Raw genomic sequence first — 25,478 nt, 5'->3', positions numbered from 1 at the left:
GAAGCCAGGTACCAGCTTGCTCTGTGTGAGCAGCTGCCATTGTGCCGTGTCCTCCTGCAGCCACAGGCACCTTCGGTTCCCAGGGCCTCCTGTGTGCTGCTGCCCTCTGGGGTCACAAGTCAAACTTCAGGGAAGGGAAAAAGACAGAACGTCCTCACAGCTGTTTACACTTAAATTTAAAGTTGTTGCTGCCCCTGTTCTGAGGGGGTGGCACTCCCCTCACCACATCCAGGCATGTCTGTGGCCCCAGGGCTTTTGCTGGTGTGGAGGCGGCTCCTGCACGATGGAGTCATACCCACCCACAGTGCCGATCCGGGAGCCAGTGTGGGGACAGACACATCGTTTAGATACACAACTGTGGTTTATTGACCAAGAAGTTTGACACTGGTTTTCACACCTGAAAGAAATACTGTTAAACCCAAAAGCAGAGCCCTTGTGCGTCATTCTCCTGGGACCATGTGATAAAGAGAAAGTACAGGCCTGGGCCTGCACTGTTATTTCCCACGGTTCTCCCGTGCTGGAGGGGACACCACAGCAGCTCAGCCCCTCCTGGATTTGATCCTCACTGAACTTCAGGAATGAGGAAGCACAGCCAGTGTTTGGAGGGCAGGAAGGGGCCTTCATGCAGATTGCCCAGGGGCTGGCACTGTGCTGGCCACAGCCTGGTGCCATGTCAGTGCCCGCTGACCTTGTGTTCCCTGCGAGGAGCTAGCTGGGCCGTCACCATCCTGAGAATGGAGCTCTGTACTTAGCCCTGTGCCCAAATCCTGAGTGTCCATTGAGAAGCCCTTTCTGAGAAGTTGAGTTTGAGGCTGCCCAACCCTGTATAAGACAAGTACCATGAGGACTTGGGAACTGTTGGTGTTCTCGCACCTGCTTACCTGTTCCCTTTCCTGGATGGCGTGCCCCTCCTGGGGCACTGAGCCCCCGGGACATGCAAGAAGCCCTCCAGCTTCGGGGACCTGGGCCTACTCGGAAGCATGCATGTCTTCCTCTCTCCACAGATCATCACCATGCGGGACTACGTGCCCAAAATCCTGGGCCCCGAGGCCTTCCAGCAGCACGTGGGCCCCTACACAGGCTATGACCCCTCTGTGGACCCCACCGCGTCCAACGTGTTCTCCACGGCCGCGTTCCGCTTCGGCCACGCCACGGTGCACCCGCAGGTGCGGAGGCTGGACGCCCGCTTCCAGGAGCACCCCACGCTCCCCCCACTGCGGCTAAAGGATGCCTTCTTCAGCCCCTGGAGGCTGCTCAAGGAAGGTGCGCCCCAAGCCCTCTTCCTGGCTGCTGGAACTCCTCCACCCGGGGTGGTGCGGGCACACTGGCCCCGGGTGCCATCCGGTTGTCAGTGTTCAGGGAGGAAACAAGTGTCTTCACAGCTTTTTAAAAGGCTAAGCTGTTGTCAAAAGCACTTTTCCTCAGGTTTCTGAAGCTCTTCAGAATTCAGAGCATAAACTATTCCAGGGAGGGTTACCTCGCCAGCACTGTTCCAAAAGTACCCCAGCAGCGTCCCCACGTGTGCCTGTGCACTGTAAGTCAGGCCGTTCCCATTGCCCTCCACCTCTCCTTCCTGGCCATTCAGTGCCCCACAGCTGCAGGAGGGAACAGTTGGGAGACCTCTGGACATGGGTCCTGAGAGGCACAGGGGCCTTTCCCAGACCTGGTGGGGTACCTGGTACGTCCACGCTCCCTCGTGCTGCCTGCCCCTCCCTGCCCACGCTGCGCGTCCTCCCGTGGATGTAGTGTGGGGAGCGAGGTGGTGAGGAGTCACTGCACACGCCCTTGGCCCTGCGTGCACGCACACCGAGTTTGTGGGAGAGAGGCCAGGTGGCCAGTGATGACCAAGCTGCCCTGCAGCGGCTGAGCACATCGCCCTTCCTTGGCTTGTACTGTCGGGGCACCGTGAGGCTGGGCAGATCCCACAGAGACCCTCACTCCATATGACTGGGGAGGGGCCTGAGAGGCAGCCCAGCCCGCCTTCCTAAGGGGCCCTGCAGGGTGGATGGTGCAGGATGACTGGAGGTGAGGGGGGACAGGTCCCCAGTGCCCTGGCTGCACCAGAGGAAGCCCCCTTTCACTGCCCTACAGACTTTGCTCAGCAGGGCTGCTCTGAGTGCAATGCTTCTGCTCCGAGAGTGAGGCAGAGTGTCAGGGCTGAAGGCTGCATGTCTGGGTCCCCTTGGACCTAGAGGCCTGTCCAATGTACCCCATGCCTCAGCCCCCCTGGGGAGCAGACAGGTGCTAATCCCACGTGAGGCAGTACCCTAACCGTGCTCAGAAATCTTTGGAATCATAAAAGGTGAATTTGTGAACCTGCAGAAAGAATTTGTTGTGAACAAGCATAGTTTACAATCTGAGGTGCCATTCCGCCTCTCCAGAACTCATCAGAAAACCACATGGCCTTTCCTGTGATATTTTCCAGGGGGTGTGGACCCCCTCATAAGGGGCCTTCTGGCGAGACCTGCCAAGCTGCAGGTGCAGGACCAGCTGATGAACGAGGAGCTGACGGAGAGTCTGTTCGTGCTGTCCGGCGACGAGGCCCTGGACCTGGCATCGCTCAACCTGCAGAGGGGCCGGGACCATGGCCTGCCAGGTCTGCCACCCTGCGGGCTCCTTCCCGGCGCTTGCATCCACATGCCCAGCAGCCTGGCTGTGAGAGGCTGATTCGAAGGAAAATGTATCTGAAAATATATTGCCAGCTTCTAAAAAAGGGCTTGTTGTGCCCTGTGGTCCACCCCACTGAGGGGGCATCTGGCTGCCCTCAGACAGCAGGAGCGCCCCTCAGGCCATGGGAATGTGCAGAGGTCCATGCCTCCAGGCAGGATGGGCTGAGCTGTCAGGAAGAGCCTGCCTGGGGGGAGGAGCGTGTGTCCCTGCGGACCTCTGACTTCCCAGTGGGGTGGGGGGCCTGCAGGTGCAGCCTCCAGGGCGCAGGACACCAGGGCCCTCCTGCCTCTCGTCTCACACCGCCCTGCTCCCTCGGGGCTGTCACTCTCCAGCTGGCCCAGTCTCTGGGCACTGGGTGCGCGGGCTCCCCGTCCCCACCTTGCTCATGCCCCCTCTGGCCCCATCCCCTCTCAGCTGTCCTGATCCACGTCATCCCTCCCCGAGGCCCCCCGTGGCCTTCCCTCGTGACTCCTGCCACTCAGCTGCTGGTCGACCTGCAGCACCTGCCGGAGCCTGTTCCTGCCCCACTTCCGGGTGCAGGTCAGCTCTCCCCGTGCCCTGTGGCAAGGGCCAGGCCTCCCCCAGGTCCCCCTGCTGACATGGCTGACAGTTCTGGTGACTGCAGGCCCACCGGGGCAGGTTCCTGGGTGCCCAGTCCTCCCTAACTGCCCTAAGAGCCTCTCCACCTATGGCTCTCCATGTCCCCTCATAATCCAGGAGGCTGGTTTATGATCATGTCGAGGAGACTGAGCACAGGGTCGGGCAACAGCTCCTCAATCACCTGCAGCAAGGAAGGCGCGGAGACACCGTCCTGCAGATGAGACAAGATTCTCACCTGTCCCTTCTGAGCGCCCGCCGTGCTCCTGGGGGTCGCGCTGTTACAGTGGATGTGGGCGGCGCTGTCTCAGCTGCTCTGTAGACAGGGACGAACATGGGCTTGGAAAGTGCAGGAAGCCACTCCAGCATCTCGGATCCCAGCTTGTTTATAGGCAAACTTCCACAAGCACCCAGCAGTCGTGCAGGAATATTCCAACACACCACAGTCCACGTGGAATGGGTTGACGAAGGGCTGTCTCTGCAGCTGGGATTGATCATCACAGGGACAGCTGGCCCTTGAGCAACGTGGCGTCAAGGGCACTGACCCCTGCACAGTCAAAAAGCCACATACAACCTTCGACTCCCCAAAACATCACTGTTAATAGCACACTGCTGACCAGAAGCCTTACTGATAACAAAGTCAATTAACACATTTTGTAAGTTATATGTGAGAATTATTATACACTGTGCTCTTGCAATAAAGTAAGCTGGAGAAAAAAAAATTAAAACTCTTAAGGAAGAAAAAATACATTCACAGGACTATACTGTATTTATTGAAAAAAATCCACGTATAGGTGGACCCTTGGAGATAAAGCCCACGTTGTTTAAGGGCCAGCTGTGTGCCTTTTGGGGCTGGTGCACTAATGGGGGACAGGATGAATATTCAGTCCTGTGCACAAAAGCCTGTGGCCTCTTCCTCTGCAGGTTACAATGAATGGAGAGAGTTCTGTGGCTTACCCAGGCTGCAGACGCAGGCCGACTTGCACACCGCCATCACCAGTGGGAGCCTCGTGGACAGAATAATGGCCTTGTACCAGCACCCTGATAACATTGATGTCTGGCTGGGCGGCTTGGCTGAAGACTTCCTCCCACAGGCACGCACGGGGCCACTATTTGCATGCATCATTGGAAAACAGATGAAGGCCCTGAGGGACGGTGACCGGTGGGTATCTGACCATTGCTTGCACGGTGTACGTGGAAGGTGGGGCGGGAACCATCCACACTGTCTGATCACCCGAAGCAGCAGGCATTGTGTGCAGAGCACACTGCCTTTCACCACGACCCTGGGACTCCGTCTGAGTTCAGACATCCTCTGATGTCTGCTGGGTCTGGAGAGGTGGGGACAAGTGTGCCGAGAAAAGGCCAGCACTGCCTAGGAGCAGAGCAGGACTCGAGAAGCCAGCTCCTGTCCCCACATCCGGTTCCCGCCCGTTTGCCACCACAGGTGGTGAAGCTGGAATCTGGGCAGGGTACAGACAGTGTGGGAAGCAGGCCCGCTCTCTCTCCATTGACCCCACTCCCGGTTGTCTTCTTGTAGCCACAGTGCCTGAGAATATCTTTCAAGAAGCACACAGGCTCCCTGGGTCCCCTGCCCACTCCGTTCCACTCCCATCATCCATCCTGGGCCGGGGGGCGTGGAAGGCATCCCTGCAGTTAGGAATACCTGGGAGACGGCGCTAGAAGTCACCCCACTCAAAACTGCATCTTCACCAAACCTGTGTGCTTCCAGCTATGCTGGGACCTGGGAAAGGCGCTGATTCTGAAAGCGGCCTTTTCTTCCCCTGCCCTCTGCTCCCTCCTTCTACCAGGTTTTGGTGGGAAAACAGCCTGGTGTTCAGTGAAGCTCAAAGGCACCAGCTGGAGAAGCAGTCCCTGTCTCGGGTCATCTGCGACAACACAGGGCTCAGCAGCGTGCCCGCCGACGCCTTTCGGGTTGGGACGTTTCCCCAGGACTTTGAGCCGTGTGCAGACATTCCAAGCCTGGACCTGGAGGCGTGGCGGGAAGCCACTCCTCACGGTAATTCCAGCCTCTTTGTAAGCGATGCTGGTGCACTGGACTCCACTGAGCCACTGTAAAGAAGTGCGGTGTGAGGAAACAGCTGGGAGTCAGGCCACAAGGGGCCGGGACCTCTCCGGGGGAGCGAGGAGTGGCCAGTGGTCGTGGGAGCGCTCAGCCAGCATGCACAGCGGCCCGCTGGCCTGGCGGGTTATCTGGGGCACTGTGGTGGGCTGCCGGGCAGGAGGGGCCGTCCCCTGGGTGTCACGCCTCTGATGCCATCTGCCTTTGGACATGCACAGGGGACATGTGTGGCGTCCCAGACAAAGTGGACAATGGCGACTTCGTGCTCTGCGAGGAATCTGGGAGGCATGTGCTAGTGTACACCTGTCGTCACGGATTTGAGCTTCTGGGGCAGGAGCAGGCCACGTGCACCCACCAAGGATGGGATTCCCGGCCCCCCATCTGCGAAGGTCAGTCGTGCGGCGGCTGGGCTTTGGGGTGCCCACGTCTGTCAGACAGGAGGTCGTAACAGACGTCACTCCGCAAAGGTGCCTGGGGGTCTCCTGGGCTGTGCTGGCACAGAAGTGAGGTAGCACTCCACCCTCATGGGCCAAGCTCGCAAGCCAACCTCCTTCCAGATAATGAAGGGCCAGGACAGTCACACAGAATCGTGTCCAGCGGGGTGGCGGGGGTGCTGTTGCACAAGGAAAGAAAAGAGGGAGGGAGCCAGCCACTCACCGGGCAGGCTGGCACCAGGAAGCAGGAGAGCCACTCGTTCCTCAGACAGAGCAGGACAGAAATGGCCCACGGCAGGAACCGGGCAGACGCACGCTGAGCCCCAGGTTCACGGCTTCTCTGCCCGTGAGCCCGGGCACAGGGCCCCCTCCCAGGGTCCTTAGGTCTGTGTGTGGAACTGGGGCCAAGAAAGTGCCAGTCACATGGCTCCCTGGGCCCCTGTGAGAGGCTCCCCGGGTCTCTCCCTCTTGATTTCCTTTCTCAACTGCTAGGACCAGGTGCCAAGGCAGCCGCACTGAGCTGCACGTGAGTCCCTGAGTCCCGAGAGGCTCCTTCAGAGAGGCTGGCAGGGCAGGAAGTGCCCACAGGACTGTCCTTGGAAACGCAGGAGCCTCTGTGCACGGCCTCCCAGGGCTGGGGACTCCCCGTTAGAGCACATCTCATTCAGAGATGCCTGTAAGCCAAGTCCTGAGAGCACGGTACTGGCTCAGTGAGCAGAGGGTGGCAGCGAGGACAGGGACTTGGGATGCTGGAAACACAGATGTCCCCACTCCGTGGTGGTGGGACATTTCCTCAAGCCCAGCAGCCATTCAAAAGAGGAGACTGGCAGCAGGAGAGGTCTTGTGCCCACCACCTGTTGGGGGCTCCATTTACAAGGCACCGGAGAAGGAGATGGGGTCGTGCAAGCACCGGGCTGGTTTGCAAGCAGAAGTAAAACCAAAGTCCAAATTTTTTGTCTTTAAAGAGTTTCAGTTTAGGAAGATGAAAAACCCTGAGACAGATGGTGGTAACTGTTGCACAACCACGAGAGCGTACGTCATGCCAGTGACACGTGCACATAACGACAGTTAAGAGAGTCAATTTTATGTTACATGTATTTTAACACAGCAACAAAAATTTCCCTGTCAATTTTGGAAGTCCAAAGTGTTTTGTGCTGGAAGGGTATGACCGTGACCAGCTGCTTCTAGAGTGGCTCGTAGAAGGGAGACTGATCAGCCCCCACAGGACGGATCCCGTGTCAGCATCAGCTCGAGTCAGTGTGTAGCGCAGGCCCGGGCACTGCCTTGGTGGGGGGAGGACAGGGAGGCAGGGGACTGTGCTGCCCCCAGAAGGATGCCCGGGAGGTAGCTGGGGAGGAGCTGGTGGCCCAGGGCTCAGTGGAAACAGGCTGGAGGCCGGCCGGCTGGGGGAACCCGTTGCTGGGCAGCACCTGCCTGGACCGGAAAGCCTTCGCTTAAACCGCGAGCACCGCCCTCCCGCCTCTGGGCTTTGGTCGTGAGCGCTGCTGCCAAGGAGGAGCCCAGGGGAGCAGACGGTGGCACAGGGGGCCGGGGGCCACAGGCCAGGGGGGCATTCTGGGAGGGCACCGCAAGAGAAGGCGCTTGGGAGCGCCACCCAGGGCGCCGGCGGTCCTGCGGCGCACGATGCCGTGCTTGGTCCTCACCGGCAGCCACACCTGTTTCTCCAGGTACTTACCTTGTTGCAGCCGCTCCTTCAGGTGGAGAAAATGTAACAGACCTGGAAGCTTTAGTGTCTGGCTTGGCGCCCCTGCAAAATCTAAATGCCAGATTCTTTCAGATTCTTGGCTCACGTTGGTGGTCCGACCGAGGAGAACACGGCCTGTGCTCTGGGGTCGGGCACGTTTAGGCCAAGAACGGCTTCCCACGGTGTGAGCCACACTGGTGCACCAGGCATCCTCTGCCTAAGTACCTGGGCATTTATGTAGGCATTTTGGCTATTTTATTTCAGTGTTTACAACCCTAAAGCTCTACTCACAGGGGCTTGTGAGGGGTCAGATAAAAGGGGAGCAGAAACTTGCAAAGGGACCAAGAGAAGAACCCCCACAGCCCAGGCTCCATGCGTCCGTCCACTGTCTGGCCCTGTGGATGCGCCCAGGCCCCGCCCCAGTTACCTCCTCAGCGGGATGCCGTGCCCAGCACGCACCAGCAGCTAACAGCAGCAGCTCTCGTCTTCTGAGTTGGACGGGGGCGCTCCGGGGCTCCGGGATTGCTCCTCGGCATGGCCCCCAAGGTGCGCACAGTTCCTGGCTCCCATCGAGGTTCGTGAGCAGTGGCAGAACCCTAGGGGCCGTAAGAAATGCCGGCTCTGAGGCCTCCCCAGTGGTCCTGTGTCAGGACCTGCATTTTTAACAAGACCCTGGGGTAAACTGTGCAGCTCGGAACCCTGCCCACCAGCTCTCCACAAGCCTGGTTCCCACTGCCGTGCTCCTCACTGACCATGGCAGGACCCCCTGACCTCCCAAACCCTTGGCTTCCATGTGCCTCCACTTTTCAAATGTAAAATGAGGCTGGTGATCAGTGATCATCGCAGCTTGTCAGTTTAAATTAGTGAAATGCACAGTGCAAAGAGCAGGGCCTGGGTCCAGTGGTCAAAGGTGGAGGGTCTGAATGTCGGCACATCCACACCGCGAGCTCTCATGCTGAACAAATCGGCAGGTCTCCATTGGCTTGGGCGCGTCGTGATGTGTCGGGATGCAGAGGCGCGAGTCCCAGCGCCATGTGCGTGGTGAGGGCCCTCAAGGTTTGCTTGACAGCGGAGGGCCTGTTTACTCGTGGCATATTTATGAATGTCTGCATGGACTCAGAAGCTCGTTGTCTTGCTTTCCGAGGCTCAGTGAGATGGGATGAGGAAGGAGAGGGTGCTGGCGTTCTATTTATATAGCCCTGTGTTTTTGTCTCAATACATTTGTGATTAAGAAATAATACCTTAAAAATAAATCATAGAAGCTTGATAAGGAACACCCTCACATGGGTATAAATGCACTCGTGTATGTACACACATATTTTCCATGCAATGTATGCCCTACACTAGAAGTTTCTAAATAGAGAATTACAAGGAAAGAAACAGACCCTTAAATATAGCAGAGAGGGAGCTGTTTGTTTCTGTGGTGAATCCATGTGATCGGAAGAGCTCTGGTTGGATCTTGGTGAAATCACTCAGCGCGTCCATGGCTGCAGAAAGGAACGCCCACGGTTTAACTGAGTATTTGATACACAAAACCAAGGGAGGTGCATTGTCTCTTCTCCACTCCAGTCCTGGTCCTACTTGCTCAAATCCATCCACATAAAAATCAGATGGAAGGAAAACTAGCAAAAAACTAGCCTGAAAGCCTTAAAGTCAGGAATTGAAAATGGGTAAAAGCCACGTGTCTGTGGCCTTTCTCCAAGAGGTTATGAGACAGATGGGTACAAATTGATGTCTCTGTGTCTACTGGGCAGAGTAAGGTTTCCAGTCAGCCTAGTGTGCTTAGGGAAGGGGGGCATCTCTGCGGATGCTCCGAGCTGGCTGGGCCCAGGGTACAGTCTGCAGCCCTTCTAGGACAGCAAAGCAGCCTGGCCAGGTGCGCGGGTCCTCGGTCTTCATGCACGTTGATCCAGGAGTGTAGGGACCCCAGGGGCCACACCTTCCTCGTGGACTCCCGGGACAGGGAGACCAGAATGTGCCTGACCTGGGCTTCTTTTCTTCCTGGAGGGGCCATGGGGAATGCTGGTGGGTGGGCAGCTGACCTGTCCTGTCTGTGCAGACATCAATGAGTGTGAGGACCCGGGGGCACCTCCCTGCCATGCTTCGGCCCATTGCGAGAACACCAAGGGAGGCTTCCTGTGCAAGTGCTCGGACCCCTATGTGCTGGGCGAGGATGGCAGGACCTGTCTAGGTGAGACACGCCTGGCACCCACACGTCCCCATGCTGTGGGTCGTCCCTCCAGCCCGCTGCGCCCACTACGTCCTGAGAATGTCTGTCCTGCAGCACTGGGTGGGGGTGGGGCCCGCAGGGTTGTGCGCAGCCTGGCCTGGCCTGCGTGTCACTCCTGTCCAGCCGTGGTCCTTCCAGTCTGTATCCCACCACCTGCTCAGTGTTTTCCTGCAGTGAACACGTGGCCTGTGGCTGGGAAATCTGACACCCTGTGGCCCCCTGGCTCCCCCGGTGCTCTAACAAGGGCACAGCTGAGGGGACCCCCAGGGCTGTGGCCCACCGTCCACCTGCTTCTGCAAGGGCAGCTGACCAAGGGCACCCTTCCCCCTGCCAGCCTCTGGTCACGGCCACCATGGTCCACTCTCTGCCCCATCAAGTCCTCTCGGGGTCCCCAGGGCCTCTGCATGGGGCTCACATGTGCTGTCCCAGGTCGGGACAGGGAGATGACCTCTGTCTTGCAGGAGGGCTGCGGTGCCAACTGGGAGGCCAGGGGCCTGGGGATGGGCAACCATCTCCTCCCGTCTCCGCAGCCCTCCCCACACACCTCGCACTCAGGCATCTGTGCCCCTGGCTCGTGCTGTTGCACAGGGAGGCTCCGGGCCAAGATCAGGGTGGGCTTGGGCTGGGCAGGCCCACTGACCAGCTGCGTTCTCACTCCAGACTCCGGGAGGCTCCCAAAGGCGTCCCTGGTCTCCATCGTGCTGGGTGCCCTGCTGGTGGGCGGCCTGGCGGGCCTCGCCTGGACAGTGATTGGCAGATGGTGAGTCCTGCCCCCACTGACAGGTCACTCCCGCTCCTGTGCACAGGCTGGGAACGATGCCGCTTGGTTTTTCTGAAGGTGGTTCCCGGTGCCCCAGAGGCATCTGCCTCCAGAGCCACTTCATGCAGCCCATTACGCTCTGACTCTTTCATTACACTTTAAATGCTAAAAGCAGGGTGGCCACCTCACACTTTAGGGGGGTTGGATATCTGTGGGTGGAGACCCAGTGCTGTTGGATTCCTGCTAACATTAAATGATGATATTGAGGTACTCAAATCAGAAGTAAAGATTCTTGCAAAGGTTCCTCAGAGAATGAATGTCTTCCTTGCATAAAAACTATATTCTGCAGCTGTATCCCCTCCATCAAGGAGACTCCTAGGAAATTGGGAAATTGAAACTTGGACTTTTATGTTAAAAATGGTGCTACCATTGAGGACTTCAGCTGCCAGATATGCATGTTTCTGTGCTGAGAGCATTTTCTCCAGGGGCTGGGCTGTATTCTTGCAGCCGGCGGGAGCAAGGTCTCATGAATCAAGCTCTAACTATTGCTTAAATTCCAGTATATAGTGTTTACTCTAAACAGAAATTGTTTAGAAAAGTAGCAGCATAAAATATAAGACACCATGGCTTGGCCAGTCTTTCCTCAGGGCCCATGTGCACCCCCACCAATGCCTGCACTGTCTGTGCCACCCTCATGCCTGCCTCAATGTGCCAGGCTGACTAAAAGCCTAGCGTTTCTCTTTCAAGCTGGCTGCCTGGTCTGCAGAAGCCCTGGCCCTGTGACTCCCAGCACAGCACCACACTGCAGCACACAGCTTCTCATCTTCGCAGCAAGGCAATGAACTCTGCGTGTCAGCAGCCCTGTCGTTTATAAGGGCTTCTTGCCATGTTTAGAAATGCCTGCTGCTTGGCCTGAAAAGGAACTTCTCTCTGTGGTCTGCACATCTCACAGGAACACGTTTGTAAATAGTCAGAACGTCAGCCGCAGTGACCAGGCCTGCCATCACTCATCCGTCACTGCCAGGCATGGCCTGTACTTTGCTCTGAGCACCTGGAAGGGAAAGCCCCTCACTGGTGACCACTCTGTTCCATTTCTCCACCTGCTGAGGTCTGGCAGTAAAGCCAGGTGCTGCGTCTTTGGCACTTGGAGCCCATTGCTGCCCAGACTTTTTTATTTGACGCATGAGTTTACACCCATCTGCCAAATGATATTTAAGTGATAGACTTTCTAACAGATTCACAAACACCTGCCCTGAGTGGCTCTGTTAGCCCTGATTATACTCAGACAGCCCTGCACCTCGTGTTTAGATCACGAGCTAACAGGAACAGGCAGAGGTTGTGTGCCCAGCATGCTAAGTAATTCTTTGTCACTATCTCATCTCACCTTCCTGTCGATCATTTGAGGTAGGTACTTGTTATAGGCTGGACATGTCCCCCAAATTCATGTGTTGAAGGCCTGATCTCTAGTATCTGGGTATGTGCCTGATCCAGAGACAGGATCATTGCAGACGTAATTCATCCAGACAAGGTCATTAGGGTTGGTCCTGACCCAGCGTGACTGGTGTCCTTATAAAAGGGGGGAATTTGGATGCAGACTCACACACACGGAGGGCACCGTGTGAACACGGAGGCAGAGATTGGGTGCTGTGACTACAAGCCAGGGACCACCAGGGATTGCCAGCCACCTGCAGCAATGGGGAGAGGCTGGGGCACATGTGCCCTCAGCCTCAGAAGGAATCAGGACCAGCCCTGCTCACACCTTGATCTTGGACAACCAGAATCCGGACGGGGAGGGAATAGGTTTCTGTCCTCACATGACCTGTCTGTGGTGCCCTGTGCCCGCAGCACTAAGGAGGATGGATACAGTGCCATTATTATGCCCATTTGCAGACGGTGGCACTGGCCCAAGGCTGCCCAGGAGTGGGGTTGCTTCTGAGACCCCCAGTCTGCCTGGAAGGCGCGACCTTGGCCAAGTCCCTCTTGCCTCCCTTCAAAGTGAGCTTTCAGGGATGATCACACCTTCGGAGGCTGTTAACTTGACTGATCATTGACTGTTTAATAACAACTTTTTCTTCAAGGCCTCCTGCTTCCCTGTTTTGTGGAGATTACTTAAACTAATGTTTAAACCATGTCTAGTTTTAGATGGGGTCATGGCAGGAGATATTCCCTGGCTGAAGGATCACTTGGTCTCGAAAGCTTAGACATTGGCAATAATTAAACCCTCAGCTTTCCATGCAGTTGACTAAGCAATAAAAATGAGGTAGGTCCTAGGCAGACAGCCTCAAGTTAGCCGGGTTCTGGCATCTTATCAGCTAAATGTTCGCACTGCAAAACACTGGAATCACCCAGACTTAGTTTCCATGTGCATTAGTAACCATCTGTCAGACACCCATCACCTTGTCATTATGAGGAGCTCCGAGCCCCTTGCCCCCCAACACACAAGGAAAAAGCTGTTTTCTTTAAGACAGTGCAGCTTAAACAAGTGCGCCTTCAGGGAAACCTGGGAGGCAAGTGTCGGCCACCCCTGCAGTCAGACTCTGCGGCCTTACATGGGGACGGCCACGTGCCCTTGGGTGTGCAGTTTCCCGGCCTGAAGGGTGAGGAGGGGCAGGTGCTGATCAGGAAAGTCTGCCTGAGGAGGGGCGTGCATGCACCCCACCCAGGGAGTCGCTCTGCACAAACGCCACATCACAGCAGCGGCCATGGTGGGGGCTGGAGGGATGGCCGCTCGCCCCGTGGCCCCCTGCAACCCTGGCAGAGGGACTTACACCTGCCGCCCCTCCTCCAGACACCTGAGCACCTGCACAGGGCAGGGGCAGCGCCCTACACAGCGAGCAGCCTGGTCCCATCCCCTGGTTCAGCCTCCCAGCCTGGGAGTCCTGGTGTGCCAGCCTCAGGGTGCGAGGGGAGGGCAGAGACAGAGAGAGAGGGACGGGGGACCCAGCACAGGTTCAGGCACGCTCTGTGCTCAGTAAACGTTGATTTCACTCTCAGTGACACAAGGCGTGTGGCTCCCCACTCCCAGTTCTGCCCCCCCTACTCTGTAAGGGCTAAGGCTATATGCTTTGGGGCAAGGACTATTAACGTAAACATTTCAATCAGAAATACATTTGTACAGCCGTATTTATCCTGGGAAACTCCGATCCAGACCTAACTCCATTAAATCAACTCCTTGGTCAACTTTCTTACATACATTATTTCATTGAAATTATATTCACCCAGATGAAGTCTTTTCTGTGCAACTTTCCCACTAAAAGAGCACTTTGTCCATCGGTAGTTTCTTTGCAGCACATCCGTTTTGATCATCACGCCTCTGGCCACAGAGAGTTCTCCCCGCATCCTTTCTGCAGGTCTGAACTTATTAGCTCTCCAGCCTCAGTTTCCACAAAACACCCTTTACCGGTGATTATCAGCTGATGGAAACGGTTCCATGTTGGGACCAGCTCTTCTGACTCGCCCTTGATTTGCCTTGACCATTTCAGTCCTGACTGTGGCCGTCATCCTGGGCTGTCCCCGAGGGGTGGCGCTCCAGCTGAGCTCTGCCTGTGGCTGATGGTGCTGCGCCCCTGACTGTGTGGCACCGCCTGTGTACTGCTGTTCCTCACAGTGGTGTGCATTTTGCTGCAGGGGCATGCGGGTTACGACCCCTGACCTGCATCCACGGCCTGTGCCTGGACAGAGCCAGCCAGGAGCCTGGTGGGAGGCGGGGTTTCAGGCCCCGTCAGCTGAGTGTTATCACCTGTCAGTGCCAAAGGCGACAATTGGAAAAACAATCTTTTCTGACATCCTGGCCCCCGGGAGGTGAGAACACCTGGCAGTCCACAGCCCTTGGAGCCTGACACTTGTGCTAACATAGCGGCACCCGGCCCCTGGCCAGGAGGTGAGACCTACACGAAGCCTCCTTCGGCTTTTTGCAGCTTAGACACATTTGACTGAAGTCCCAGCAAATATTGTTTATGGGCAAGGTGTTTTTCCTTTCTTAAAGTGTCACTTTCCCCCGAGTGTAAACAGGAGGAGGGCAGTGCTCACCTGCCTCTCCCCCAGGGGAAACCAGCCCTTGGGCTGCGTGGAGCCCAGCCCTCCTGTCCGCCAGCACTTGTCTGTGGGACTTCTGTGGCTTCTCCACCTGAAGCCAACGTGCGGATCCAGGCAGGGCAAGCACTCTCTCCCGGAAGCAGTTTCTAATCTGTCACTAACGTGCTGCTCCCAGCCACCTTTGGTACTTTCATGTGGGGGCTGGGGCTCTTCTTAAGGATCAGATTTCTGGTTTGATAATAGTTTTAAAAAATGAATTACATTATCTTTCTTCAGTAAATATACTCCTTACATCTAACCACTGTTCCCCATTTTCCATTTCTGAAAAAAACTTGAGCAACCTCAAGATGCAAACTATCTCTCATGTTATTTTGGGTTAAATAGAGAATATTGCCCATTAACCTACAGTAGCCCCCGACCTGCATGGAAAAAGCAGAGCCGAGAAAGGCCAGTGACAGGCTGTCATCTCTCCAGCCTAGGTGCTGCAGGCCGCTGTGTGTGCATGAGTGTGTGCACACGAGAGAGTGCTCAGGGCCCTCCCGGCAGGCGGTGTGATGTGGGGACGGGCCTCCGTGGGGGAGCCCATGCCTGCCCTCAGCTCCCACCAGGGCTTCCTGGAGTGCCGGGCAGAGGGGGAAGTCACCCAGCAGGGCAGTGAATCTGCCTGGCTGGCCTGGCCCACCGCACCCCCCCAGGTGGGAAGCTGGCTGGCCGCCCCCTTTCTGTGTTTCCCAGAAACAGGGAATCACTGCCTCAGGTCGCTCATCAGGTAACGTGTCCCCTACAGACCTTCCTTCTGAGATTTGGTTTCCAGTAATTAGTATCAGCCATTTTCATACATTTACCCAGAAAAAGCTGTGAGCTCTATAGAGGTGTGGCTCTGGGAGGAAGGGGTGTCCCTGCCAGGGGCAAGTTAGTTATGAATCTGTTGAGATCAAAGGAAGACAAGGGAAAGGGTGGGCGGGGACCAAAGGTCTGTGTCTCACAGCCTCGTCTCCCTCCCCTGCTGTGCCCCACTCTAAACCCCAGCTGCTTGGCACGCTCTGTCCTGGCACACTCTGCCCCCTGGACTCGGCTCCACTCCCAGCTCTCTCTGGCCATCGCACCCCCCACTCCCCCTCCCCTGCTGCCACCCCTTCTGGGAGGAACTCAGTGGGCAGGTCCCTGGTAACTGGGGGGCCCTGACCAACTACACACCAGGAGCAGAGGGGGGAGAGAACAGCTGCTGTTCTCCACCTACCCAGACCGGCAATTCGGTGGTTGACCAGGGGCTCTGCCGCGTTAAACGTCACACTGATGTGCAAACAGGCCCTGATATGCATATCGCTGTCAAGGCCAGGCGGAAATTTGGGTTAAAAACTTCCATTTACCCAACCAGAGGTCTGCACAGCCACCAGTTAGAAATTCCTGGGGCCTCCAGTCCTGCTCTGCTATAAACTGTCACCTGGAAGGTGCAGGGATGGAAGCCTTCCCTGACCCAGGCAGGCTACTGTCAGGTCCCCCAGCTCAGAGAAACACAGCTGCAAGACTCAAAAAGACATCATAAAATCAGGATTTTACGATCTGCTCAATCATTTCATGTCCTGATCGGCTTTAATAAGTTTTCATTCTTTCCCATGAAGAGTATTTTTTAAAATGTAAATTGTGAAGATGTATTTCAAATACCATGATGCCAGACGAAAAGCTGTGCCTCTTGGGAAAATGCACCACAGTGGCGGGCACACATCCGGGAGACAGGTTACTTGGTTATGTAAGTAAATGTCACCTCACTAGGGTTGGCTACAACAGACACATGCCACACCTGATCCTGTTTTGGTTTAACACTAAAAATTAAAGAGACTGATCCGCTCTTAATGCATGGGTGTTTAGCCTATAAAAAGGTTTAAACATGGAAGTCAACCCTTGCTTTCTTAACAGCATTTAAGCTTCTGTATTTGTTTTCTCCATGAGTTTAAGATTTAGGTTAAAATTGCTGAAAACCCACTGGTCCGTGTGTCAGCGTGTGAGGCTCAGTATACTGGGTATTTATCTGATGACCAGGCTGGAGATGCCATGGAGAGAAACGCGCCCTGGAGGGGCTGGGCCGGCAGACTCTGTTCCTTCACAAGGACATTTTTAAAGATAAAGGGATGTTTGTGCCCCCACAGCTGACATGAGTCCTCCCCAGTGTTGCCTTCCTGCAGGAACCAGGCCCAGTGTGGGCTGTCACTCGGGGTCCTGTCCAGAACCCCCATTGCCTGAGTCCTTTCCACTTAATGGAAAAACTGAGGACACAGCACAGGCAGTCACATGGGAGATATCGTGTACCCCTCCTGTTTCACGTTAGTGCCATCTCAGTGCCCCCAGCTGTCTGGGCTGACACTGTGCCTGGCCCCAATTTAGGAAATACAGTTCTGGGTAAGCCACGACCCGGGACGTCTGCTGGTCAACACACCACACGGCCTCCGGTGTCCAAGCCCGTGGCTGCTTCCAGGAGAAACTCACCCCAGACCCCTGCCCACTCAGGAGAGCCTGGGAATCAGGGTAACGGAGCAGAGAACTGTCCTGTGAGCAGGATTGAGTCCCAGACATTTTTCTCCCTAGGTCAGCCGGGTGGGGAATAAATCCAGTCCCCTGAAAGCTGAGAAAGCTTGAGCATGTGAGGTGACCTTATCTCTGGCAGACTTTTCAGACCACCTTTGAGTTAGTGAAGCACTTGGTAGTCAGTACTCAGCAGTCACAAAAATCTATCCCCAAACTTTACTTCTAATAAGAGGAAAGAGATCTGCTTCCTAGGGTTAAAGGCTGGAATTAACTCATGCACCAGAACAGAGCAGGAGAAAGAGGGCTGGTGCTCCTCCTTGAACAGGAATGCCTGGTAGCTGCCCACGGGAAGGGCACAGGCTGCCGGGAGGTGGACGCACCACAACCTGGGTCCCATGGGGAGCCTGCCAGCTTTGCTCCAACTGGGGACAGCAATGCTCTGCTGCTGTTGATGTTAAGGTCTTGTCCCCAGATGGGCACAGAGTTGAATGGGGCTCTATGTCTATCCTCAGTGGGGGGACTTGAGCATTTTGTGCACATGTGCATGTACACAGGCACACACATGTACACACAGACACATGCACACACACAACCCCCCCCACAGACACATATACACACACGCACAGACCAACACAGACACCACCCCCACAACAGACACACCCAGATCCCCACTCCTGCTCCCGTCCTGAGATGACTGCCGTCAGTCAGCCTCCAGAGGAAACGGACATGCGAACTAGTGAATTTGTGCACTCCAGTCCCATGCACAAAACGCCATTGTAGCCGCCTCACTGTGCTGGCTACACTGCGCCCAGCACCACGTCCGACCACGATGGGTCCCGGGACCCTGGTCCCTCGCACGTCAGTGGAAGTGACAGAAACAAATACAGCGACAAGTGGTGACCTGTTATGACTCATCCCGGAATGGGGCCCTGGTGGGCGGGGCACCTCCAGGTGGGCAGAGGGAGGCCCGAGGACCTGCCCGCACGACCTGCAGGTGGGAGGAGGCCATGCCTGGGCCCTGGTTCCGGAAAGCCTGGCCTTCCCGGGAGAGGCCGCCTCGTGCCCAGGCTCACTGATCAGTCGGCGGACGCTGTCCTGGCACCGGCGGATGTGCGCGCCCACTTCCACGGTGGCCCTGTGGGAGCCTGTGCACCCCACGCGGCTGCAGGCAGTGGGCCTGGGCCGGGGAGCCGGCTGCCCCGCTGAGCCCCCTCGGCCCCGCACGGGGCTCCCATCCTCACCCACTTCCGCGTGACCCCCGCTCTTCCACTTCAGGCCCGAAGCCGAGCAGCAGGCCGACGTGAATTCAAGGCCTTCCTCGCTTCAACACGATGTCGCAGCCACGGCCACCCTCCCGGAACTGCTCTGCTGAACCCCGTGCTGGCACCGCATTCTTTTATTTGTCTCTGGGCATTTTCTAAGGCCCTTTGACTTCTTCGACCTGCTGCTCTTCCATGAGTGTGACATCTAACATATAACTGTGTTCAACCAGTTATGATGACCTACTTAGTGGTGTGTAAGGCAGCCGCTCAGACACGTATGAAGAGAAAGCCACGGCCAGAGCAGAGGGGCAGGCAGCTCACTCCTGGGGCCCCAAGGAGCAGGCAGCGCCTTTCTGGGGCAATCACAGCTCAGTGAGGTGACACCCAAATGAGAGAATGTAAAAAGCAGAAGCATATTTGAATTGTGGGCTTGTTTCTCATGATTTGATTATTCCTTATAGTTATTGTGATATGAATGCATTCCTTTACTAACTGAAATCACAATTATCACAAAAATCACAAAAATCGCAACTGGCGAGCTGGGGGCTGGGTGTGGTCGTTGAGCAGCCCCGCATGTGCGGCTCTGGAGCTTCTAGTCGTGAAACCCCCTCCTAGGCCACCTTCTGACATTACCACCCGTCACAGTGGTGTGAACCACATGCCTCCCGATAGAGCGACCTGCTAAAATCCTGACGGCTCACAGGGATGTCCTGTACGCAGACGCTCGAGAAAGACATTACCTGCTGGCCAGCTGGGCTACTTTCCCTGATGCTGGTGGGGCCACAGCAGCCCTGTGGTTCCAGACTTGCTCTTGGTCACAGTGCCAAATGAACACGCTGTGTTCCTGCTGAGTAACAGCGACCAAACCAGGTGTGTTTGTCCACAGGACACGTGCCAGCTCCACGTCTTCACTGCCCATCATGGAGAGTCGTGGACAAGTGGCTTCCCAGCTGGGCTGCAGGAAATGCCAGGACACGAGTGTTCCCCAGCTCAGCGCCCAGGCTCCCAGCACAGAGCAGGTGGGCTTACGATCTGCCACAGGCTTACCCCATGGCAGATATTTCTGTAAGACCCAAGGAGTCGGGAAGGAGCGCCGGCTGGAGCACTCCCGGGGCCTCCTTCCGTGTTCCTGTTTATTCCCGTTTGACTCCTGGCTGCTGCTCCTGTTTCCACCTTCCTGCTGTGTGTTCTTTTCATGCAAATTATGTTACAAGGTAATGATGACTTCTTGGGATTTTAGCCTGCTTTTTAAAAAGCAAAGCCAAATTAGAACCAGTAAGCCAGGCTGAAAGGTAGGAAAACGTCTTTCATTTATATAAATCAGTTCCAAAGGGCTAATTTTCAGAAATTTGGAAAATTAGCAGCAGCATGGACAAAATCAGTATCAACTTGCTTTTTATCACTTCTGCCTGACGGCCTGACCCCTGTGCTGTGCTGTTCTCCCAGGAAAGCCGGCCTGCACCGCGTGCAGCAGCCCACCCTCTGAGCTGTGGGGCTGACTGACCCCATCCTGGGAGGTCACCGGGCTCCCACCATGGAACCCAGACCTCCCCCTGCCCAGTCAGTGCATGCACCACGCCATTTCCCACCCCCCGAGGATGGTGGCTCCACTGGGATCTAACTTCCCAGACAGACCCTGGCAAGGTGCGGTTTCCTGTCTGTGCGCTCATCACCCCCTCTCTCCCGTAGGACCCGGCCTGTGGATCCCACACCCTCCTCTGCAAGTAGAACCAGCTGTCACTCTGCTTGGAAACCGGGTGTCAGCAAGTGTTGATCCCAGCTGATGACTAGGCATGACAGTCCATCCGGGCTCAGGACCTTCCTTCCGGCACAGTGGGGAGAAGCGCCCGCCCAAGCCTTTCCCGTGGGCATCAGGCGCACACGCTTCTGCAGAGTCCGGTTGGGCGGCACTCACATTGCCTCGGGCTGTCACGGGGCTGTGGGCAGACGTGGCTGCCGGCACATGCACGTGTCAAATGCCTGAACAGGACAAACTGAATGGGTATCAAACACTCAAGATAGTTTTGTGTTTCACCACCGACACAGTTTTCCAAATAAAGGTGAATCAGCGTCACATTCCATTTTTGGCCACACTCAGGTGAAAGAACCCTACACCCAAGGCTGTCTAGCACCTCTGTTTACACTGCCTGACTGGCTCCTCCCGGTGCTTCATGAAATGCACTCACATAGTCAGATATTCACGATGCTTTTTCTCAGGCAAACCTGGGGAACCTTGTTCACAGCACTGCTGCCCCTCAGCCTTGCTCTCTCCATGCCAACGTCACCCCTACCGTTCCTCCCTCCCAAGAGGTTCCTACCTGCCCAGCAGGTTCTCTGCTGGCCCAGTGTTTTGGGTCCCCTGCTGCCTCATTGCAAGGCCGCTGGGAGCTTGCACAGCCTCTGGCTTTCCTCCTGAGCAGATGTCCTGGACAGCCTGGAGGGACTGCAACCCCCAGGACCAGAAAGGGTGAGTGGTCTGTCTCACCATTGAGGGTCTGCCGACAGATCACCGAGGGCCGAGGGCCCACCCTGCAGCCCAGCCCCATCCACTCTGAGAGCACGCCTCTCTGTTCCTCCTCATCTGCCCCCAGCAGGAACACCACCGGACCATCCTCTGAGGCAGCCCTCCCAATGTGCGGGCCGTCGGGGGCTGAGCCACATCGGCCCTAAGGCAGCCAGTATCACCGCCCTGTTTATACATGGTGTTCTGGGCACCAAGCAACCTGCCCAGGTGGCAGCTGCACAGGCCAAGTCAGCAGGCCCCACCACGCTGCCCTGGCCCGTCCGTGACCCAGGAATAGCGGCCCTTCCTTCTGCAGTAAAGCCACACTCAGGGGTGTGTGTGCCCCGGAACCTGTCTGCAAGCATAGAGCAGTTAGTGATTTTAGACAAAAACTTTCTGTCTAGGCAGCTCTTTGCAATCTGCACAGGAGGGAGGGCAGGGCGCAGGGGATCGGTGAGTGTGTGCCTGGGACTCATTACACAGAGAAACAGGCTTTACTCCTCACAGCCCTAAAAATGTAGTACCACTTCCCAAAGGCCCTAGGCCTGCCCGACTACAGCCCCAAATCCTCACTGCAGACACAGAACCCACTCTTGACAATGACCAAAGTGCTACTATACACTCCGGCGGAAGCTCTCTGGTCACCACTGGCCGGACACAGCTCGGCTGCTGGAGAGGAGCCACGGCTTCCATCAGACGTGGACGAGGCACCCCACACCCAGTGCTCCCGGTTCCAGGAACCAGAGCAGCACGGGCTCTGGGGCTCCAGATAATCTCTGCCAAGGAAACACAGATCGGAACAGTGCTGATTGGCAAGTAGCTCGTGCTCCTCCTGGAGCCTCCTGCTGGCATCAGCCAACCAGGGACAACCAACTGGTTCAACTCTGTACCATCTTTGCCTCTAGATCTCATTTGGTCATGAGTCTATCTGAGCCCTGTGTGTGTGCTCTGTGCCTCAGCAGCAGCCCTACTGAGCACCAGTTAGCAGAGTGCACAGACCCATGTCATTCGAGTCCTGGGGTAATCAGGCAAAGACAGTGCACAGCCCAGACAGCCCCTGCCTGGCCCTGCTGTGTGCACCGTCTTTGCATTTCACTAGACCCTAACCTCCGTGAAGTCAGATTGCTTGGCACTTAGTTGCTTTGCGTCTGACCATCCTGGCTGACCTGCTGTCAGGATCTGAGGTCATCTCATCAGGTTGTGATCAGTTTAAAACTCCAAATTAGAAGCTACTGCACTTAGCTAAGTATCTAGGGAGTCCATCAACCTGCAGGCCCAGCCCTCCCATGTCTGCTGCTCTTGGGGCTGGTTTTTACTATTTTTGTTGGGCTGTTCAGAGGAAAATGACTGTGCAAACTGGCAGTGGGTTTGGCCTGACCTTGGGGTCATTAGCAGCTGTGATGTCAGCATAGGAAGTCAGCCCCAAGATCACTTTGTGCAGCACCCAGGTTTTAGGGAAATAGCCGAGTGGCAGGTATGAGAAGTGAATTGCTAGCAAATTAAATACAGCAAATTAAAGTTCAGGCAAAGATGCAGACAGTTCGGTGACCTTGAATGGGGACCACCTTGCTGCTCAAGAGGAACTGAGAGCCCCCAGCAGCTCCCTGAAAACCTCGATGCTGCAAAGGCACTTTGCCTTTCAGTGGCATCTTCTCCCTTGCTAAGCCTTCTGCTGCTTATAGCTAACCTGCTGGCCTGCACGTCTGCATGCACAGCTGTGAGTAGGTGGATGCTGCCCAGGGAGGGCCCTGAACCCGGCCACCCTCAGGCTCTGCTTTGTCAGAGGCATGCGGGCGGGATTTTCTGGGACAGCACCACCTAGCAGAGATGCAGGAATGCACACCCCGTGACTTCCTCGGATCTGGCACCTAATTCAGGTTCCAGCCGGGTTTGGCCTCGGACCCAGGCAGCTCTTTCACCTGACTTTTCCCTGGAATTAGATATCACCTCTCCTCACTCGGCTGTGAAATTGAGGAGACCTCTGTCCTGTGGGCTTCCTGGGCTCATGAGCAGCTCCCCGGACCTAGGACACTCAGCCTGTGGGAGCCCGATGAGGCGTCCTCAGGGCTGGGCCCTCGGGTGACCCGGCGGCATCCCTGAGGGGGACCTGAGTCCATCCTTCTGGGACATTGGTGTTAGGGTGAAGCTGCAGGGGACGGTGCCTGGGGCTGGGGCCTCGGCTGTGTACAGCGTGTCCTAATGCCACAGCTTTGCTGCCCCCTGGTTTCCAGCCATGACCTGTGTGCTGCTGTTCTGGGATGGGTGCACTGGGTTTGCAGTGCAGCCCCTCAGCCCAGTGGGGCCGGAGGTGAGGGAATCTGTGTTGGGTGATCAAGAGCCGTGGATGCTTCCCGAGTCTGAGCACCTGAACGGCCAGAACGAGGGCCCGCAGCTGCACGGGCTGGACTCCCACACTGAGATCTGTGTTCCCTCTAAGAATTCAGCCTGGGAAGCAAACGGACCCCTGTCCTCAGACACTTGTCTGCCCACCGGGCGGCCGCATGCTGGCCTGAGGTCTGAGTCAGTTCCTGTGGTGCAGCATCCAGTATCAGGCCTCTCCCCTGGGATCCAGGTTCCCCCAAACCCACTCCATGCCAAGACACGCCCTTAAGGCTGCCTACACCCAAGAAATGGTGATGTGTTAGTGGGGGCAGGCTCTCCACCCCGCCGGCTCCCTGGCCCCAAGGACTTGAGATGAGCACACATGTCCAGCGCCCAGCATCCTCGGGGTTGGAGCTCTGCACACGAGCTGGGACACTGTCCACCTGGCAGTCTCCAGCCACCCACCAGGCAGCTGACCGAACCTGCAGGCAGGGTCTGGGGCCACGCACATTTGCTTCTCTGGGACGAAGCCCGGCGAGACAGCTACTTCTGAACTCATACTGAACACCGGCTCCAGCCGCCCTAGAGGTGGCCCTGAAAAGAGAAAAGCAAGGGATTGAACCCTGACAGCCCTGACCTGCAGGGCGGCCATGCCTGACAGCATAGATGCTGGCGGACACTGGTCTGGAGGTGGAGGGAACAGGGGGACTGTTGGGGGAGCCCACCTTCCTGCCTGCACTGCCCACCTCCACCCTGCTGGCTCCAGGTAGCTATCTCATCCTGCATCAGGCTTCCCGCACCCCGGCAGCCGCCTCAGGGCGCTCACCCCAAGGGCACCCCTGCTGCCAGTGAGCCCTGGAGATGGGGCTCCTCTTAGGGAGGCTGGGGCTGGGGCTGACCAGCTGGGCACTTGCAGCAAGTTGTTTCCTATACTGAACCCGCTTGGGGCCACTGTGGGTCGTTTCCCAGCAATGAACGGGACCCTCGTAGTTAAGGGGTTTCAGGTAGTTAGGGGCCCAGTCTGGGGAGTGAGGGAGGGACGGAGGGACACAGCCTCTGCAGAGAGGCAGGAGGCCAGCCAGCGGGTGGCGGTAGGCTCAGGAAGGGCAGGTGGCCTGTGACTCCCTGCCTGCCAGCTCCAGACCGGAGGCCTCGGGAATAGGGGTGGCTGAGGCGGGGAGTCGTGGGCCGGGGGTCGGTACACTCTCAGGACGCGCCTGTCTGCATTTTGGGATTGCTTTCTCACGTGCTGGAGGGATTTGAGACCCCTGGGCTTGGTGCCAAGCACACCATGGAGCTGTGGGCCAAGGCTTTTCGGTTGCCCACGGGCACAGCCGGGCAGTGCCACCTGGTGGCTGGTGGTCTCCCTTGCCTGTTCTCAGGAGATGTACGGGGATCCCTCTCCTCAGGGGGCAGAGCTGCGAGCAGGGCCCTCCAATGCCGGCAGGGAGGGAGACGCGCCTGAGGAGCCGACATTCTCGGAGACTGAAAGGCTATTCGTGGAGAAGCCCCGGCCTCGACTTCCCCGGGCACCTGAAGAGCAGGGCCAGCCTGGGAAGTGGAGCAGGGCTCACAAGGCGGCCTGGCAGGTCATTCAGAGAGCGCAGCAGCCGCCTGCGCCCTGGGCCCGAGGCTGAGTGGCAGATTCCCACGAGGGCCGCGCCACGGTCACCTCAGTGCAGGTGACGGCGCTCTCGCCCTCTCCAGGAAGCAGCCAGCTGCCTCCCCACCGGCGCAGCCCGAGGCCGCCCACCTTCCGTGGTGGCTGTCCAGGGCTCCCCGTCCTCGGCCTGTCCCTGTGCTGGGGGGTCTGTGACTTGGAAAGTCAGAATGTGTCAAGCCAGCTGCGGGTGGGGGCTGCCGGGACCTGGGAACCACGTTTCTGGGCCTCCACACATGTGCCGTTTCTCCTTCAGCTGTCACGACAGACCCCGCAGGGGGACACGCGTACCGCCTTTAACATGCATGTGGGTTCACCTACTCTGTTCTCAGACGTTAGTCTTCCCAGGCCATACGGGGTGTCCTGTGCAGGGGAGGCTGGAGTGGGTCCCAACCTTGAGGGATGAAGGGTGTTGCCACGATTGGGGTGACACTTTAATAGGACTTATTTTTAGCACAGTTTTAGGTTTGCAGCAAAGGGCTGACTTTTCGGTTTGTGTTTATTGGTTTTGCAGGATTTTTTTGTTGGACTGGTTTGGTTTTTTGGCTGTGGGCCCAGGGACATGCACGGCACTCGAGAACCCACTGCCAGCCAGGTTCCAGCACCCCTTCTGTGGGGCTGCAACCTCCTGCTTTGGGGACCATGGGCAGGATGCTTGGCTTTCTGAGTGCAGTTTGCACATCTGCAAAATTCTAAT

The 25,478-nt window shown here is 56.9% G+C and overlaps 1 protein-coding gene across 1 annotated transcript in view; it reads left to right on the top strand.

Annotated features, from left to right (window-relative positions):
- TPO (thyroid peroxidase) overlaps positions 1 to 20,438 on the top strand; it is a 53,947-nt gene extending 33,509 nt beyond the window's left edge. The window contains exons 8-16 of the mRNA XM_057497559.1: positions 1,005 to 1,263; positions 2,426 to 2,596; positions 4,192 to 4,429; positions 5,076 to 5,284; positions 5,566 to 5,736; positions 9,546 to 9,677; positions 10,377 to 10,476; positions 19,183 to 19,315; positions 19,986 to 20,438. Coding sequence (XP_057353542.1) covers positions 1,005 to 1,263; positions 2,426 to 2,596; positions 4,192 to 4,429; positions 5,076 to 5,284; positions 5,566 to 5,736; positions 9,546 to 9,677; positions 10,377 to 10,476; positions 19,183 to 19,315; positions 19,986 to 20,024 — 1,452 coding nt within the window. The 3' untranslated portion in view covers positions 20,025 to 20,438. The remainder of the gene's footprint in view (positions 1 to 1,004; positions 1,264 to 2,425; positions 2,597 to 4,191; positions 4,430 to 5,075; positions 5,285 to 5,565; positions 5,737 to 9,545; positions 9,678 to 10,376; positions 10,477 to 19,182; positions 19,316 to 19,985) is intronic.
- The last annotated feature ends 5,040 nt before the right edge of the window (positions 20,439 to 25,478 follow it).

Source organism: Manis pentadactyla, chromosome 2 (assembly GCF_030020395.1).
Source record: "Manis pentadactyla isolate mManPen7 chromosome 2, mManPen7.hap1, whole genome shotgun sequence".
In the NCBI taxonomy this organism is placed as follows: domain Eukaryota; kingdom Metazoa; phylum Chordata; class Mammalia; order Pholidota; family Manidae; genus Manis; species Manis pentadactyla.
The sequence above is the reverse complement of the archived record's forward strand: the minus strand, read 5'-3'. Positions and strand labels throughout refer to the sequence as shown.